This window comes from Lasioglossum baleicum, chromosome 9, assembly GCF_051020765.1.
Source record: "Lasioglossum baleicum chromosome 9, iyLasBale1, whole genome shotgun sequence".
Taxonomy (NCBI): domain Eukaryota; kingdom Metazoa; phylum Arthropoda; class Insecta; order Hymenoptera; family Halictidae; genus Lasioglossum; species Lasioglossum baleicum.
Window position 1 is genome coordinate 17,024,938 of NC_134937.1, and position 19,552 is coordinate 17,044,489.

Sequence of the window (19,552 nt, forward strand, 5' to 3'; positions counted from 1 at the left end):
TTCTTATTTCGTGGACATGAATATTCATCGGAAATGTTAATTGTCCCGCTCGTATTCAGCGTAACGAAGATCGCGCCAATGAAATTGATAGAACGATGGAATATCAATCGACGACATTGTCGAAACGTTGTAGAAGATCGAATTTCAATCGGAAACTTGCAATTGGGACGTTCCAATTGAATTTCGCTGTCGACCACCGCTTCAATTCAAATAAAAAAGTATTTCAAAGAATTAACGGATTATCATAGATCTTCATGCATTTATGGCACGTTCTAATTTTAGAAATACAAAATTTTTATAAATTGGTACAAAAGTTCGTTTTTAAATTAAAATTCAAAGATTTAATTAAGATATTTATTCAGTAACATGTTTTCCGTTCTGTTCTAATTACGTTTCGCCATTTTTGAGGTAACTTATATTATTGAATAAATCGATGAATAAATACCTTAATTTCTCAATGATTTATTTTCTTTGCACGAAATCTTATAATTCTAAATGAAAATTTTAAAGATGAATATCGATTAAAAATATCTATTTTCGACTCTATTAAATCCAAATTTTCGTAAAAATTGAGATACATTCGTGAATCTCGTACAGTTTACAATATCTTGGGACAAGGACGAAGTAAAACAAATTCATCCACTTCAAAAAGTGTTTACAAACTATTGGCAGCGTGCTTTAAAGATCGGGCAGCACACCTAAGAAGCTAATACGAAACACCTTGCGCCTTAAGCTCGGCGAAGGCCGTAGCTCCGCCCACGCGGGGGGCTCGAAGACGGTGCGGCGATGGTACGCACCAGAATTCGCAGTTTATGGGGAATCGATACCGGCGCCTCGTAGTTTTGTTAACAGCCGCATTAAGCTATCACGCGAGAGTGCCATTACCAAGTCGATCGTAAGTAAGCTCGAAGTAACGATGCTGCGTGGAAACGCGCGCGACCGTTGCCATACGTGTACCACTTCTGGAACGCAGTGTGCTCCTTCAGGAGAGTTTCCATCGGTTAAAGGAACGCACGGCCGGGCCCCCCGGACTAATCGAATCGACCCGAGGTCGTTTACTTTGCGCTAGCATGCAAACGAGATGCCGGAACTTCGCGCGAAAATCTTACGGTTATTTCGCAAAACGGACACCGTTCGGTCGAGCAAAGTCCATTTCCTTTAACAATCCCCCCTGGTTTTCTCACCCCGATTCTGTGTACGGTATTCCCTGCGACTTTGTCGTTTCGAACCGAATGAAAATTTGCCGAAATTCATGGAACTGCGGTATTATAACTTTTATGCATGGGGGGAGGGAATGGGACGGTCTGGTATCTTCAGAGTTCAGATTAACACTTGTATCACCATTCTACCTTCCCCTTCCATGAAGCTAGTCCTCACGCTTCCGCCACGGCCCGGTCACGTGACGCGTTTCGTCTCTATCGTGCATGTGTCCGGTACTCGCAGAGAGAGGGAAATTGTGTGACTCCTCGTTTATGGAAACTTCAACTTTCCTACTACGCTTGCAAATATAATATATTACAGTAAATCTTCTATAAACGCAAAAGCCTCGGGGAGGTACGTTTGCATTTTTCGTAGACGGACACTATTCTTTTGAGCTTCAAAGGCCGAGCCGAAAGTAGAGAAGGACAGCGCGTGTAAAGAGACAGCGCGCGTGCCCTCTTTCTTTCCCACACGCTGTCCTTCCTTACGCCCGAAACGTTCATCGTCAATTAAACCACTAAATACAGTTGAAATTATATCGTGTTCGGTCTTATTTTAATCAGAAAAATGCCACAAATATATTGGTGAAAGTTTCATACAAAAATAAGTAATAATAAAAAAGATTTTATATTAGTATTACATTGTGAGGACGCACGCATTGTAAAGATGTGTTGAAAGTGTTTGGTGATTTCTACGTTGAGTGTTGTGACTTGTTGCCCAAGTTCCCAGCCGCTTGGGTTTATTACTAAACATGTTAGGTGTGCCAATTCGTGGCCCTCACGTTTAACACGTTCCGGGCCGAGCCGTTTTTCCTCGATTTTTCATTCAGGCTATTTGCTTTGTTCTATACTTCTATACTAAAGTTTTTATAATGCTTCATTCTTTTTGGTGGGAATATATTCTACAGTCTTAAACTTCTTATAAAATATCTTTTTTTAGCGCATTAAATAAATATGTCAGTGTGTACCACCAGCGGTACACGCGGTCTGAAATTTAACGTGGCACGAAACACTGTAACTTTATTTTAATACCAATTCTTTTCCCTTCTAAATTGACGATTTATTATATCTTTAAAGATTTGAAAAATATTTATTTAGTAATATTATTATTGTGAATCTCTTCAGGTTAGACTTCCAACGTGACGTCAGGATTTTGGCAGCCCTGGAGGATCGAAATATAGCTAGAGTCCTGGGAGCATGCTGCCGCGAGGAACCATACTGTGTGGTTATGGAGTATCTGGAGCACGGAGATCTCTGCCAATTCCTAAAAACGCATATCACTGCCGAAGACGCTCACTCCATGCCAATCGGTGTCAAAACTCTCAGGTAATCAACAACGATCTACAAATTACAATTTCCGGGACATGAATTTACCTATCACTCGACTGACTGCACGACGCTAATTTTTGAATATCAACATAAAGAAGGGGTTTATTTTCGTTTTGACGATCTAAAAAAATTCACTTCGTGTCCTGAGATTCTTTAAGAACTACATCGCCGACAGAGAATATTCTTTTCAAAATGAAATAAATTAATTTTAATCGAGACTAGGAAATGTGTCCAAATATTTTTTGAATTATACCTTTTCTGGGCCGTGTTATTTCAGAATCGTGTAATATTAGATTGTATGTTAATCCTTTGCAGTCGGAGCTAGTTCAACTTGAAAATTAAACATTACTTCCGATTTAGAATAATTCCATTGTATACGATTTTTTTCATTTTATAGATATGAAATTGATATAATACCTCATACAATAGTTAAATGTGTAGTAATTGAAAAGCTTCAGCAATTTTTAGTGAGACACCCCTCGACTGCTAAGGGTTAAATTGAAACAATTAACACAACCGAGAAAGAACACAATTTTGACTATTTCTGTGACACGATCTTCGACGCCGGCATTAGGCGGCTCGGTAAAATTAATCAGTCGCCGGGAGAATTCCAAAATAATTCCCCCGCGGAGCAACAGCTCCGCTGGCGGGGCTCAAGATTTACGATTAGTTTCATCCGCTGTGGCAAGGCGTCGCGTCGCGAAGTTAACACCCAATAAGTTTCTCCGGGGCCGGAGTTTGAAGCGTTTATTAATCGTGAGCGACGTAGTCTTCGTGCAGTCACCGAGTCCTCGGCGTTTCCGTCGTTTCTACAACCTCTCTCCTCTCTCTCTCTCTCTCTCTCTCTGCACCCTTAAAACCCACCCCTGGAAAACCCAGCGCCTCCCTTGTCCCCGGGCTCGCCAACCCCCCGAAAACCTGGAGAATGCGACTACAACTTTGTTCTCCGGGCGGCTCACGTCGTTTCCTCGTTTCAGTTTCAACTGTCTCATCTACATGGCGGCTCAGATCGCATCGGGCATGCGGTACCTGGAGAATCTGAACTTCGTGCACCGGGATCTGGCTACTAGGTGAGTACGATGGAAGTTCGCGCGAACGTATCAGCCGCGGATCTGCCTTTCCCACGAGAACGAACGGGCATCTTAGCGACGAGAATCCTCTCACACTATCCTCTTCACCGACACACGGACAGTTTTGTCGTTCGGAGACACGTAAACGTTGTTTCGACTTCTCAGCCACGCCAGGAATCGGCTAACGGGCGATGGAAATGCGCTAGAGACTCGATTATCCGAACACCGTCTCGGCTAAACGGGCGCTCGATTAGGCGAGCGACGTTGCTCGGGATTGTTCAGCCGAATTTCGTGGTGTTCGCGTTTTAACCTACCCACGCGCGGCGGCTTCAAGGTTTACTTTGACCCAGATTATCAAAGTCGTCAACTTATTACCGAATGTTTGTCCATTAAATTATTAGTTATCGGAATAAGTTTCTGCCGTTTACTAGTAGTCGGAATGCTCGTAGTACTTGTATGTAATTTGAAATGGTGGAGCATGTAGACGATAATACAAACGATCTTTAAGATAGTACAAACAATCCAACGCTCTAAAACTATTACACAGTGATTTTAATTATATGTATTGCTTTCGACGAACGTCTAAACGCGATTTCGATTAACAAAGTGAATTCAGAACGTCATTTTATTGGTTTTACGGAATATCGTTAACTCTTTTATTATTACATTTGTCCAACATCGTATTCGCGATTTTAATAAAATATTCTCTGCTAGGGCCGGTATACCTTTATTTGATTTTCATTACAATGAATCCGATAATGCGGAAAATAATTCTTGCTTTATCGAAGTGAATTCATAGAAATATTATCAATATAATTTAGGATTTGGAAACATCTTTAAGCGTTTTGTTTTTCCCTTTTTTCAGTAAAAAATGTTTCCATCAATAATTGTTAAATAGAAATTTGAAGGTTCATACAATATTTCATAATATTTGCTCCTTTGCCATTTTAAATCGAAATTTAATGAATGTACGAATATTCTGCAATATATTCATGAACTGGAAGTGGTCCATTCCATTGGAATTATTCGGAATATATAATAAAAATCAGTAGAAAAAGAGTTTAAATGATTCCTGATCCGTTAATTAACTGTTGGTACCAGGGTCGAATAAAATTATACGTTTACTCACTAAATACAGATATTATGTATTTAATTTAATGAGGGTTTGCAGACTATAAAGGTCCGCCTCAATTAAAAAAATTAATCTTTTTATATTTTTAATAATTTGAAATTCTCGTCTACATAATTAATAAATGTAACTACGTTACATGTTAATTAATTTTAATGCAAAGTCCGATAGTAAATTGGCAAAAGTGAAGCGAATCAGGGTGATATTCTCGAAAGATAGGATCACGTTCTGAATTATAATACCCCCACATCGTTGTATCAAGCTCACCGGAAGTTGAGGAATAAAGTTTTGTAACGCTCGACGAACGTCAGTCTTCTGAAAGTTCTAAACATCCATTAAAACGAGACGAAACTCCGCCATTGAGCTCCTCTGTTGTACGCTTACGTTGAAATTAAATTATGGCTTTCCCAGGGTGCATTTCCATAAGCCCCAAAACAAACGAAGCCGGAAACCCACATGGGAAATCAACGATTCGTTAGTGATCCGTCGAGCGGAAAACAGCAAAGAACACCGGCATATTTTCGCCGAAAATAACGATTAAACCCGAATTTCCCAGTCATTATTGATAAGTTTGTCAATGGCAAATAATCCCAGTTCATTACGAGAAGCAATTATATTCGTTCCTTTCTTCGGCATAACCTGTAACATATAAATGGTATATATGATACAAAATCAAAATAGTTTTTAATTCTCTATTTATCACAAATTTATATGTAAATCATAATCAAATTTTTATATTAATTATAAATGCATAACGACAAGCATTCATTGAATTTCAATGTCATAAAATTAAATATATAATTAATCTGTTTTAGTGCCACTAATAGTGGTCGGACAATTTTTCTAGTACATATAATTTCTAGTTAATTACAAAATAAATTGTACAGATACAATAAGAATTCGTCAGAAAAAATTGATGCTTTAATTAGTCAATTTAGTAATTCAGTTAATTTATTAATGCAATCGCGCAACGATAACAACAAACATACTGATTAAGAATCATACACAAGATTTTTAAACATGTACGAATAGCTAAATCAATTACAAGAAAAATTATAACGTAAGATTAACGTACGATAATTGTTTTTAAAGTTTACATGCCACCTGAAAAAAATGTGAAGAATGCTGAGAGATTAGCTTGTTCCGGTCTAGTCTGTCGAGGCCATGATATCCGGCTCTACGTAAGGTGTCCAATATTCAGGATCGGGGACTCTTGACTTTCGCAGACAAAAGCTTATAGCCGGTATGCAACGAAACCCATCCACGTTTCTGTTATTGAAATGCAATGGCCATTCCGTCGAATCGATGGGGGGAAGTGTAGATGCACATATGTGCATATGCGCTCTACATACATATTCACGCTAACCGCGGCGCTCTTACAACACGTGGAACCTAGTTTCCGGTTGACCAGTGTCTCTCAAACGACCGCTCGTAAATCTTAATAGAATACCAGGATGCGCTTCCTGTGCGCTCCCGGCGCGGTATTATTACGGCGTTGCACGTGCCTCAAAATGCCCGTAGGACGATTTAAGTCGACGATTGTACCACCGGCCAGAAGTATCAAACCACCTGACTTATTATTGTTACCTTTCTCTAAGAAACGGCCGTAATAAGATTCAATCTTTCCGAGAGCGGATTATATCCATTTCATTAAACGCCCATTTAATAGCCCCCTCCTGCCTTCTAACTAACATTTTACAGAATAATCTTCGCTCCAGATAGAAAAGCAGTTTATACATTCCCGTTTGCATCCCGTTCACGAAAACGCGATTTCCAAACGAATTTGTTTCGCTCGAGCACGAACTGTGGTATTTCTCGTTTGTTTCTAAAGTACCATAATACTGTTGAATGCAGCGCGATTTCAACAGATTTATTAAGAATTAAAAAGAAATTACTCGCGTTCATTGAACTTTACTTCGAAGTATAACTATTTTATGGTTACTTTGTTATTTTAAGCCGTTAAAACCATTTTACGAGCGCCCCGTTATTTCTGTGCTCGAGGACCGTTTTATGCTTCCCGCGGTGTTGTATTTGGAGTATTTAAAAATTATAGGTATTTATCCGATATTTTCCATCTCGGCGTAAAAAGTTACGTATAATGATTAGTGATGTATAATCTTCGAATGTATTTGCGTCTGTTTTATGAGAATTTAGTATAGTTTATGGGTGACTATTCATCACGGTCGTTAAAAAGTTTACGTTACGTGCAAAATTGCGACACGCGAACGGATTTCACAGTCGAGGGACAATTTTGCGAGAGTTTGCCGACGGATCATTAGGGGGCCACGCGAAAATATGGCAGCGGCTTTTGCCAGGCCGATTGACAATCCGACCAATCCGTTGTAACTGGAGATCACCGCAAACACGGCGAATCCATTTGCGAAGGAACTAGAATTTCACCGGTGGATCCGGAATTTAATCAAAATGTAATGCCGACGATAAACGCCTGACTCGATGATAGGCGTCAGCGTGACGAACTGACAATTTCCCGTTGAAACATATGACTCTGCGGGAATTTCACCGCGTTGCGTAAATTCTTCGTGACTTTGGGGCTCGGAAAGAGAAACGCAAATACCCGCGACTACGCACGCATGATCCCTTTTGTCACGCGACCACCGCGTTCATCTATCGTCAAATATTTCGAATAGTCGAACCATTGACACGAGAAATTGAATCCATTGAACCAGCCAAAACAGTGATTTTTTCGGACAATTAAGTCTGCCAGAATTTTGTACTTTCACATTTTAGCTAAGACACAGGGGGGTAGACAACTTTCAATGAAAACAGCGAACATATTTTCAAAAACTTTTTTCTTCGTTAAACAATGATTGCAATTGGATGTAACCAGCGAGCATTAAACAGCATTAAAGTAATTGGTATATAGACTGGTCTTTTTATGGTACATCTTTATATTCAATAATAATTATAACCCTTTGAAGTCCGAATTATTTTTCAATTTTATTGCCAACAACTCGTTTCAACAGCGTTTTATTTGAAATTTATATTATTATTTTATTTTTATTTATAATATATTTATTATTTTATTTATATTATTGTAATTTATATTTGTTTTAAACTGAAAAGTAAGACAATTAAATAAATAATGGAAGAACCAAATACATTCAAGAACCCGTTTCATTTACATTTTTCTTTCTCTGACGTCGAGTCACGGTCGACAAAGGAGTGCAAGGGGTTATATGTTCATTGTAATCCTTCCTTTGGAGTCAAAATTAATGTTTTCAATTTAAGAAACAAGAGGATACCTGATAGCAGAATCGTAATCTACGAAAAAAACTCTAGAAGTTGTCCGATTGATATATCTAAACAATTACGAGATTTGTGGATTTAGTCCCGGCTTTTACGATGTCGGAGCACCGTGAGGGAACAGGCGAGCGAAATCGGCGTCGTTCAAAGGGCATGGAATAAATTCGAATGGTCGGCAGCCACGCGTATGTGTCAACGACGTGGACGTCGGTCTCCGGACGTCGGCGCCTTATTTTATTCGGCATCGGGGGCCGTATAAAGTCATTCTCGGCGCCGGACCGAGTGGAAAAGAGGAAAGAATCGATTGCTGATCAAACGGTAATGCAATTCAATTGGCGAGGTCCGAGAAAGGAAGAGGGCCGGGGCCGAAAGGGTCGTTGCCGGGGGTTGCGGTGTGCAACGAACGCGTGTCTATATTCACGGTCGTTCGGTAATAGCCGAGGAAAATGGGGGTGAGAGAGAGAGAGAGAGAGAGAGAGAGAGAGAGAGAGAGAGAGAGAGAGAGAGAGAGAGAGAGAGAGAGGACGTGCGTGTGATCGCGGATAAAAGTATACCTTACAGTATATACATATATCGGCTAGGGCTGGGCGTGTGGGTGGAACACTTAAGGGAGGAGAGAAAGACGATGAGGTTGAAAGAATCGGCGGAGACGCAAGCTGACGGTTTTCGACGTGGTCTAGGCGATGGCTGTGATACCGGCGGTTGTGCTGGTGTTGCCAGAAACAGTGATAGTGGTCGCACACGCCGCAGGAACGTGTAGCCCGACCGTAGAGAGCGACGAAGACTCAATGTAAGTACTCCGCCGACCGAGTACGCCGCCTTTGTTCCGACTTCGATTACAAATGTAGAGAATGGCTTTCCCTGCCTCGCCATCCTCCCCCCTCCCCTTCCCATGCTCTTACCCTTTCTTCTTTTCCACTCGTCCTTTTCTTTCTTAGATCGTTCAACCCGCCTTTAACTCCTCTCTATTTCTCACGACGAATGCTGCTAACCCCCCCCTTCGGTTCACCCCCGCACTTACCTTTTCGATCTAACGTTGAAGCATCGCGAGGTCGAAGTCCTACCAATCACACGTGACCGCACCACCATGAAGCCCCTAACGCGGCTTCTAACGCTAAAGTATCATCGAGGATACACTTGATCGCACTCACAATCGATAATAGCTATAAGAGAGACTCTCCTCCACGTTGTCGGGGGAAATGATGGGAAAGTGGGCACTTTCTTCGGGACGATGTCCTCTACGAGACCCCGTTCTTTCGTGTATTGTCTTCTTTGCTTCCGGTTCGCAACTGTCTACTGATTATTCGTTTGCCAACGGTTACTGAATTTTTGCACGTGATGTCGGTGACGATTCGATTAATATTGATTACGAATATGCAACCTCGTTGTTATTACTTGAAAGGCTGATCAAAAATATTTCTGGACAGTAAAAATTCACAGATCAGTACTAGGACACATAATTTTGCTACAGAATCTTCTCCATCCCTTGATATTTACTAGATTTACAGCGATTTAGAAGAGTAAATTGTGCAAATCTATTCCGAGATCCTCCAGAATTCGAACTAGCCTAAGATTAATTTTCGACTGTAAAGGTTGTAGTACCATCGCACGAGTGACACATCGATCAAAGTGGCAAAAGTGTCGAGTTTGCTTCCAGTTCGATTGAACGGATCCCGAACCGAGCATTACCGGGCTGCACTCGATTATTCGCGTAGGGATATTCATTTGCATTAAGTATACTCGACCGGTGAAAGCCGTATTACTCGTAGGATGACGCTCGGTAAGTCACACAAAGGTTTTCGATAGGATCCGGCGAGAGCGAATATTGCTTATTGCATTAAGGGTCCTGACCCGGGGACTTTGGTGGATCAGGTCACCGTCGTCGTCGCCGGTGAATTCGAAGAGCGTGGCACAGCCAATCACAGTGATCGATAAAGCGCCGCTAATTACCAAGGTTCTGCCTCCAAATTGGAGCTTTGTTCCGCCGATGAAATTAATTGACTCCATTCACTCGATAACGCTGGATACTCGAACACCGTTCGGTTGCTCGTTTGTCTCAGCTGAGAATTATAGTTCGTCTTTGAAACCTGGGAGGCAGTCACCACCTCACGAGACCAGAACCGAAACGCTGTCAGCCAGATACTTCACGGTGCTCGACAGTCCTCTGTCAGGCCACAAACTCGTTTCATTCCGACCGGATGCTGGCCACTTTCCTGTTTCATTATTCCACAATCGCGTCCACCATTCACGCGAACTTTAAAACTACGTAGCATGTCACGCAATAACCTCTCAGTTTTTAACTTCGGTCCTTTGTTAACGTTCCTGCCGCTAATTCTACGGTTCGAACCAAACTTTGGAACAGAAACAATGCTGCAGAAACAATTGATTGCGGAAACAATCGATTTCTTTTCCTCGCTGGAGAACAACGTGGTTTTAACCCTTTGCACTCTGGAGAGCTATTTTAACTCGAGGATTTCATCCGACCTAGGATTATCCCATTCTATCTGATTTTTCAATTTCATGGATATGAAATTGGTACAATAACTGGTATAATAATTCAATGTTTAGTAACTGATTGATACTAACATATTTAATAATGTAAACAATATTGTAAATAATGGTACAGCAATTTTTGATGACTCTTAGGTGACTCTTAGTCAGAAAGAATAAAGAGGAACATGTTGTACAGAGTGATTCAATTAGGTTGTTGCATATTTAACAATAACGTTAACCAAACGTAACCTCGTTCTACGTAATCTTCTGGATTAAAGTAAACATCATTCTCATCAGCATATTCTGTCAATAAATTACAAATGGTTCTTCATTCTATTTCTACGTACAATTTTTTGTACTTTAATATTCTTAAAATAGAAATGTTGTGTCAAAGTAAAATGAAAGAGAGAGAGAGCAGCAGACAGGCAGCAGAAGCGAATCCATCATTGGCGAATCCGTTTACGTGTCGGTTAGGAGTTTGCATTTCGATCGTCGATCTGAACCTGGCGTGACTATGGCCAGCTCATAACGATCTCGAATGATCATTCAGCGAACCGATCCGGTGTTGTTGGGATGGTAAAGTTTGCTGTAAAGTTACGTTCGATTGTATGGGGTCCGAGCGTGCTTGTACAGGAAGCGTAGCTCATCCACACGTACGTGCAAATGCAGCCCGCTGGCAGCCATTCCTGCTTCCGGTCGGCTGCGATGCACAGAATGCGTACGCGTATGCAGATTGGCGGCCGCGCTATTCAGTCGACATACCGGCCGAGAGAGAGATCGATTTGATCCTGGCTTTTTCATTCGAGCTGAATCGATCGGAAAAGTATTCGGATTCCCCGGCTGCCGAAGTCGAAACCTCTTTGCCTCGTGTCTGCGGCCCGGTCTAGAATTATCCGAAAACGCTCCCCTCCGGTGTAGTTTTCCCTTTGAGGCGCGCGGAAAAAACAAAAGGCTCCGTAAAACCGCCGATAGAAACGGTGGTCGCGAGCAAAAATAAAACAAGCATCCGTACGAAAAGGTAAAAAAACGGCGCAGTTCACCAAAAATGAGTCGATCAAATCGCCCGGTCGAGGAGTAAACTAGAAAATTATTAATCCATTCTGTTTATGGAATATGACGTTTTGACAATTTGTTTAAAAACTATTTTCCCAGGTACTTCTCGTGGATACGTTAATCTTTCTGTTGTTCCCGATACAGTGGCTGTTTTTCTAATTAATTCGACAGAAACTACATGATTCGATGCCAATTATGATACTCTGGATCACATTAGACTCGGACTCCGCCGTCGAAGGGTTCAATAATACGCAGTGGCACGTTACCCTATGGCCAACTTGCGCAAATGGGGGCCCCGAACACAAACCAAGATCCAAGATCCAAATTCTACGTTTATCTCATAAAGTTGTTTAGTTGGGCTTAGGGGCCCCGGAATTCTATACTTTGCCCAAGGCCCCAATTAGTTATAACGCGCTACTGATAATACGACATGTTCACCTGGCAAAGTTGCATCGCTCGGTATAAATGCATACACCGAGTGTTCGACTACAGGTGGGAGAAAATTTAAGGGGTGGTTCTCCACAACAATGTAAGACGAAAATGAAGAATTAACAGTCCGCCTGAAATACGGCAACCCGACCAACAGAGGTGTACATTACGTAGTTCGTCGTAGAGGCGCGCGACGGTTACCTCTGTTGGTCGGATTGCCGCATTTTAGGCGGATTATAATTATTAACGATTGATAACTAAAAGACGAAGCCGAAATCGCAATCTTTTTACTCTTCATTTTCGTCTCACATTATCATGAAGAACCACCCCTTACGTTTTCTCCGAAAAGTAGATTTGTATTTTATATGTGATAATACTATGTACATGTAAAAATAAGTTGAAAAAAAGGAATATCATTTTTTAAAGTTCCGCCAGGTTCGCATGCTTTAGTATATGCACAAAGTAGAATTGGTTGATCATGGTCAGACGCGTCAGACAATTCCCATGCAATAGCACGTGTATTCGCTGCATTGTCAAACTCGATTTTCTCTAAAACGAAGCGTCAAACAAAAAAATGTCATTCCTTTTTTCGACTTATCTTTACATGTAGTATCATCTCCTGCTCGGTTGTACCACCCGTCTGGCCACACCCTGTACGATTACAGGATGTTAATTTTAACTCGAACACCTAAATTATTTCCACTAATATTGAAAGTAAGAAACAATAACTAAATAGGATTACATGATTTTAAGGCGTAGGTACATCAGAAAAATCCTTTGGAGGAAATTTTAACAGTTTTTTCAAGGTCACCGTATTTTTTTTGCATATTAACATGTATTTTTCATAATGCATTGTGGTAGTCGGCGTCAAGGTGAGTTCAACGACCTAAACATTATGACCTTGAAGTGACCTTGATGGCGAAAAAATCAGTTTCAGTTTGGAGAATACAAAAGTAATAAAATGAAAAGGATAATATCACGTTATTCATTACTATCTGATACACGCCTTAAAACCATGTACATCCTATTTAGTTATTTTCTCTTACTTTTAATAGCAGCGGAAATAATGTAGGTGTTCGAGTTAAAATTAACACCCTGTATATGTCATATGATTTCACAGTATTAAAATATGACGTTAATACAGTAATGCTCGGTTACATGTACTTACACAAGTCAGCTTCACTCTTCCCCCACGAATCACTTGTCAGTGTCTCGAATTCATCGAAGCTACCTCAGCAGAGAAAGATAGAGGTTGAATGCAGTGTAAAGAAAGAAGACAAAGAAAGGCGACTTGCTCGCGAGAATTTGACTGCTGCGAAGTGGTGCAAATACCGAGCACTGCTGTAATAATAAAAGCTCGTAACAACGATAGAATTCGAAAATGCTCCCCCCCGATGCGTTTTCCCTTTGTGGCCCCGGAAAATACAAAAGGGAGGAACTGCGAATCCGCCGACAGAAGCGGATGTTGCGAGCAAAAAGAAAACAAGTATCAAATGAAAAATGAAAAACGGTATCGTTGACCGTTTCCGATCGAACGACAAACCTGATGGATCCGTGCTTTCCACTTCGGTAAAATCGCCGGTCGACGATCGAGGAGTAAATTAGAAAATTGTTAATAATAATAAAAGCCTGACCGGCGACGTTTTCGAAGTTAATTAAATGGCGGGTCCCGGTCGAATGTTTGTAGATTAGAGTGGAACCGCGACACGGTCGCGCTCATCGATATCGTGATTTTCGATTACAGGAATTGCTTGGTGGGCAAAGCTTATCACATTAAAATCTCGGATTTCGGTACGGACAACGAATTGTACGCGTGCGATTATTACAAAGTCGATGGCGCGGTGCCGCTGCCGATACGCTGGATGGCCTGGGAGTCCATATTTCTGGTAAGCTTCATTCGAACGGTCCAATTAGGACGCTTACGCCATTAACACGGCCTGCATGTGTATTTATCTTATTCTATATATATCGATTATTTAGTAATTTGCCAAATGGTCCGCATATTGTGCATGAATAAATTTGTGATTTGTCACGATCATGATTGCGGATACTCGGTTCGAAGTGTATAATTATTTTATCATTGTTAGAACACCGAAGGATGATTAACTGCTAATATCGATGTGATCGGTTCATCAGTGGACTGCGGATTTTTATGCAAAATACAAATCTCCTGCCTCAAGTAGAAATTTATTCCTTAATCATTTTAATAGGGTGAGATTAGTGCAATAGCATTTTTAAATATCGCTATGTTCTGCTTAATCCGCAGTCTGTTTATCAGTTTTTTAAAAATCACGTCTAATTTTAATCCCGAAATTTTCGAGAACCCATCCCAACCCGTCATATTGAGGTATTCGCACGCCTATAATCGTCCCGTCGCGAGCTGTAGCCTGCGACTGATATAAGTTTCGCCTGTCTAACCGATACAATCTTCGCAGGGCAAGTACACGACGAAGAGTGACGTGTGGGCGTTCGCGGTGACCCTGTGGGAGATACTGAACCTGGGCAGACGTGCCCCGTACGAGCACTTGTCCGACGAGGAGATGGTGCAGAACCTGCGACGGCTGCACCATGCCGCGGACTGTCCGGACAACAACAGTGGCGAGAACAACGACTGCAAGGAGAACACCGACAATCGCTTCGACTATTTGCCGCGGCCCACTGCCTGTTCCAAGGATATTTACGACCTGATGCTGGAGTGCTGGCGACGGGAGGAGAACGAGCGTCCGACCTTCCGGGAGATCTCGATGTTCCTGCAGCGAAAGAACCTCGGGTACGCGCCCACGTCCTGATACTGAACGTTCCGCGACGTCGATCAGCATGATGTTCACGGCGTTTGTCGCTCGTGCCCGGCCAAGAGTTACCTGAACAGGGGACCGGAAACTGTCGATGACGCGCTCTACCCTCACTGGATCACCGTGAGGACCAAGTTCTGATTGCCCGAGATGACAAGCGAGCCTTCTCCGGTGGCAGCTTCCGGAGCTCTCTTAGAGCACATCAGAATGAGTGAGCGCAACGACCTTGTTTTCCGGGCAGAGAACGTTCAGACTCGGCCTAGAAGATTTCTGGTAGGTTGACTCGAGTCCCCGGGACAGTTCGGAACTGTTTCGAGAACCTGACGAATCACCATAGAACCCCTATGGATCTTCTGGCACACGCGGACAAATGAGAGACGCACGAGATCATCGAAACGCAACGACGTCGGAGCAAACGATACGAACTGTTTCTTAGATACGTAAGATCTGTTAGGGAATACAAACGTGAAACTGTGAATTCGACAATCGAGCGGGTGAACGCGGAGCTAGCTTCGCGAAAACGGGGATCGGTATGATTCTTTGGAGGACGCTGCTCTGCGGGAACTTCCCTATGCGAGGAACCCACGGGATTTACGCGGGTATCTCAAGGACTTCGAGGGTCCATAATGATCGTCGAAAATTTAGGAGCAATATCGTGTAATCGTAATAATAGCTGTGAACATTCCTTGCATGGTTTAAATATATCCTCGCGGTAAGATAAGGGATACTCTCGGTACTTCAGCTATCGGATCGTTGTCCGATCTTTCCGTTGTGAAAATGGAAGAACGAGAGAGAGAGAGAAAGACGACGAGACCAGTATCCCCTAAGAATCGTATCAACGTATGGCAATACGGAAACTGAAATATCAAATTCTTCCTCGGAAGAAGCTATTGATAAGGAGGTATACATATGAGAATCGAATGAATGCGTATGCCTGTGAACTGTGTAGCTGGGTGTAGTATCATGATCGTTAGGCGTTCGGTGGACATGCCTCGATTCACGAATGTACACGACAGAGTCGTATCAAAATTGTGTCCAGTATGTTGTGTTTTTGTTGATTCGCAAATTTCGATTGACAATGGCGTCGACTGAAAACGAGTAGAGAGGACTCGGAGGTGAAAACTCTGGGCTTTGAATGCCTCAGACTTTTGCGATAAATGAAATCGAATGTTTGTAATTGAAAAGCTGGTTTCCTTTGTCGAGATAGCTTTGTACTATTATTTCTGCAACATCGTGATCTTCATCCAAAATGAATTTCAATGATTTTTTAAATGATTTCTACAGTCACGCATCAGGAAAACAATAGCTACTGATTCTCTTCAGTGGTGACGTCTGTACACTGACTCTGACAAATATTTAGAGATTGACTGCACAAAATCAGATTATTACTCGCGCGATACGATATCTACGAAAAATATATTTATAAACAACAGGCAAACGTACAGAACGAAACTGATAAATTGGCGTGACCCCTGAAGAGTGAAAGAAAAAACAGATGTGAATGGTTAAACAATTTTCCGTTGTCGACGAGGTTGATTATGGTCGTGTGATTACGAGGATTCGACGGATATCATACTTGGTGATCGGAACGGTATACATATTCTCTGTTAAGAAGGGACGGTGGTGATAAGGGCCGCGACTATGACACATCATAATTGTAACTTTACATGATAGGCGGGATCAATACAAACACAAAATAAAAAAAAGCAACTAGACTATTGTACATATAGGCGTACGTCGAGAGGTAAGGGGCGTTTATCATTATGCTGGCACGCGAATGGGACGGAGATTAGCAGCGGAATCGCACGGAACTTGAATTCGAGATCTGCTTCCTCTATGGGAGGCGGTATATCGGCGAAGACCAAAAAGCAAATCTGCCGGAGAGCGGAGTTTCGCCAGATTCGCACGTGAATACTAAAAGCACGTTCATCGAGGCGACGACATATCGAAGACACCTCGTTTCGCGCGGGAACGAGGAACGCAACGCCAGCGAGGGACTTCGACGTTCAAAGCATTCGTTCGGCGACACGCTGTTCTCACGACATTCGACTAATTAATCACTCGAGCCGTTATGTTCCATGTATTTATATCAGATGAAATAACTATCGATAGCATTCGCAATATCTAGCGTGTAGGTAATGTTACCGTTACAACATTAAAAATACTATTTATATATCTTAATGTAATTTTCGCCGCGTAAGTAGTAGATAATCAGAGACATAGCCGTTCGTATATATATATATATATATATAAAAGTGGAAAACACAGAACCGTACGTCCGTTGAATTTAAACGTAACAAGAATCGCGCTTCTCTGCCGTTGAACCAAGAATAAAGAACGAAAACGAAAGGAAAATAGTAGAAAGAATCAGCGAAGTGTCACGGTGGAAAAATTGTCGTAGCTCGTAATTTATGGGATTATCGATATAAGAGATTTAGTTCGAATTGTATTCGTAGATCGATTCAACGATTTAGCATTTTATACGGTGAGATCCGCAGGCACGTTGTTCAGATAGCGGTAATAATAGTCGCCGGATCGTTTAGGCGTTTAACAAAAGAAAAGGAAAGCGTACCAAAAAAAAAAGAAAGACAAACCGATGAAAAAAGAAACTGCCGAGAAACTGCGCGCGCGTTATATTAGGAAAATGAATCGTAGTTGCGTTTAGATTCATCGATGTAAGCATATTGCTGCCTTTGGCTGTATCGTTGCCCCCCTCCCCTTCCCCCACCCCTAAACCCACTACTGCTAACGAGTAACTCAACTTGTCTACTCATGTGATAATTTAGTATATCTCTACGTACCTACCTGTACCTACCGGTTCGGAATTCTCAGTAGCAAAAGAATTGTTCATCTTGCGCTGCGCTGTTCGATCTCTGTTCGAAACGCGATCCAGCGATAACGAGAAGAATCGAATCGAATCTATTCCTAACTATCAATAACCAGGGATATCAACGAAAATGGACATCTAACTGGTCCGGTTTGCTTCTGTTCGCAAAGATTCGAGACACGCAACCCATTCTCTGCTGACAAGGAAATTTGCTCTCTAATTGACTGTTTCTATACACTTTCCTGGAAACAGAGGTCGTCTTGTTTCTCCGCGAAGGAGAAATCGTTCGAAGCAGTAATCCTTTCAAGAGCTACTTCGATGACAAGCAAATCTTTTCTCCTGTGATTTTGAATACTTCGTCGTTTCTTTCCGTTTACGACAGGCTCATCCAATGACGGGGATCCTCGTCATTGGTCGAGGACACTCGGTGTTTCAAGCAATCTAATGTTTCATCGACGTCGCTTCGCGAATTCTAACGTTGATTTCGATGATCCACTGAACGTGAATTGGCAATCGGTGAACAGTTTCTACGCGACAGTTGTTGTTCGCCTGGACTTGGTTGCGGAATCTTTTGCGTTTCCTTCGCTAGCGTAACGATCGACAATCACGCTCATGCCTCGAAGGCTTCCGGGATCGTTCAATATTCCATGTTGGTGCTGTCGCAAGTGCCATTGACACGGCGAACAATATCGTTGACAGTGGGATTATCGTCGAATTAGGATTTCACGGTTCGCTCGCGATACATTCCTAACTGAAAACACGATCGAGTGCGTTTTACATGACGCGTGGTGACCAAAATTCTCTTATAGAGCGCAATTCTCGCAGGAAACTTGATTTGTAAGACGTGGCCGTGCGTGTGATCCGCATTTGTACACTTGTGAAAACTGTTTATCGCGATGCAATTTCTGGTGCATCGACGACGTAATATTTTCACATGATCCTCACAGGAAAATCAAACAGTTGATTTTGAGGAATATTATTTGCTCTTTCGCTACGAACAAGCAAAGTGTGCACAACAAAACGATTTTAAAGTGAAGCTCGAGTCTTATTGTATTGCTTCTAAAAAGAAAGTAGTAAATATTAGTGAAAATATTCTACAGAACAAAATTGAGGCTTCTTCTCCACAACCTTTCATTCTTGTACTTAAAAGTAAATATACTATAGCTCTTGGAAACGCATATCTCATTGACAAAAATCAACAAAAAAACGTATGTTTAACAGTTTTCGGAGACACCGTTATAGAATAGAGTTGAATCGCTAAATTTTCACCACGACCATCGAACCACACCATGTAAAACGACCGGCCCAGGAATACGACTTGTTTTTAAGCGGAAAGTATAGCTCTAGCTTTTTGCGATCGTCGAGACAGATCTTTCTTGTTCTGCGGATTTGTAGAATCTGATTTCTGGCACACCCGATTGTTAACCTAACGTGGAATTGAGAGAGAAATCTAGAGATAATCGCGGAAGACTGTAGAGAGCTCACCTAGCTGTATCTTCTATTCAGGCACGGGCAATCTCTGGCTTTTTCATTGCGGTGTTTCGTAGCCGCGTTGTTTGGCGTTCGTTTTTCCTATCGAACAATTTCTGCATAGGAAAAAGATGTATTGGTAATCGGAATCTCGGTACGATATAATAGCATAGCAAACGTTTCGCTACACGAAACCATCAGTATTATTTCTATCAGCTTGCTACGTAGCCCCTATCTGTTTTACGATGCAGTTAAAAATTATTTATGAACGAATAAAGTATTATCTATTGTGCAATTGAATAGAATCAACGTGATCGATAATCGGTATTCTTGCAAGGTATAAATAATCACGTTAGCCCACAATCGTTCTCTGGTGATTATGTGTTATAATTAGAGTGCAGATCTTTATACATGAATTCATGGCATTTGCGAATTTATAAATTACAAGAAATCGTCTGAACAAACTAATAATATTTTCGTTTTCATCACAAAGACTT

At 41.7% G+C, this 19,552-nt stretch overlaps 1 protein-coding gene across 2 annotated transcripts in view; it reads left to right on the top strand.

Annotated features, from left to right (window-relative positions):
• Window positions 1-17,021, top strand: part of LOC143211967 (discoidin domain-containing receptor 2) — a 243,136-nt gene extending 226,115 nt beyond the window's left edge. For both annotated transcript variants that reach the window (XM_076430163.1, XM_076430162.1), the window contains exons 14-17: window positions 2,325-2,525; window positions 3,506-3,598; window positions 13,711-13,852; window positions 14,402-17,021. In XM_076430163.1, coding sequence (XP_076286278.1) covers window positions 2,325-2,525; window positions 3,506-3,598; window positions 13,711-13,852; window positions 14,402-14,755 — 790 coding nt within the window. In that variant the 3' untranslated portion in view covers window positions 14,756-17,021. The remainder of the gene's footprint in view (window positions 1-2,324; window positions 2,526-3,505; window positions 3,599-13,710; window positions 13,853-14,401) is intronic.
• Window positions 17,022-19,552: the final 2,531 nt, after the last annotated feature.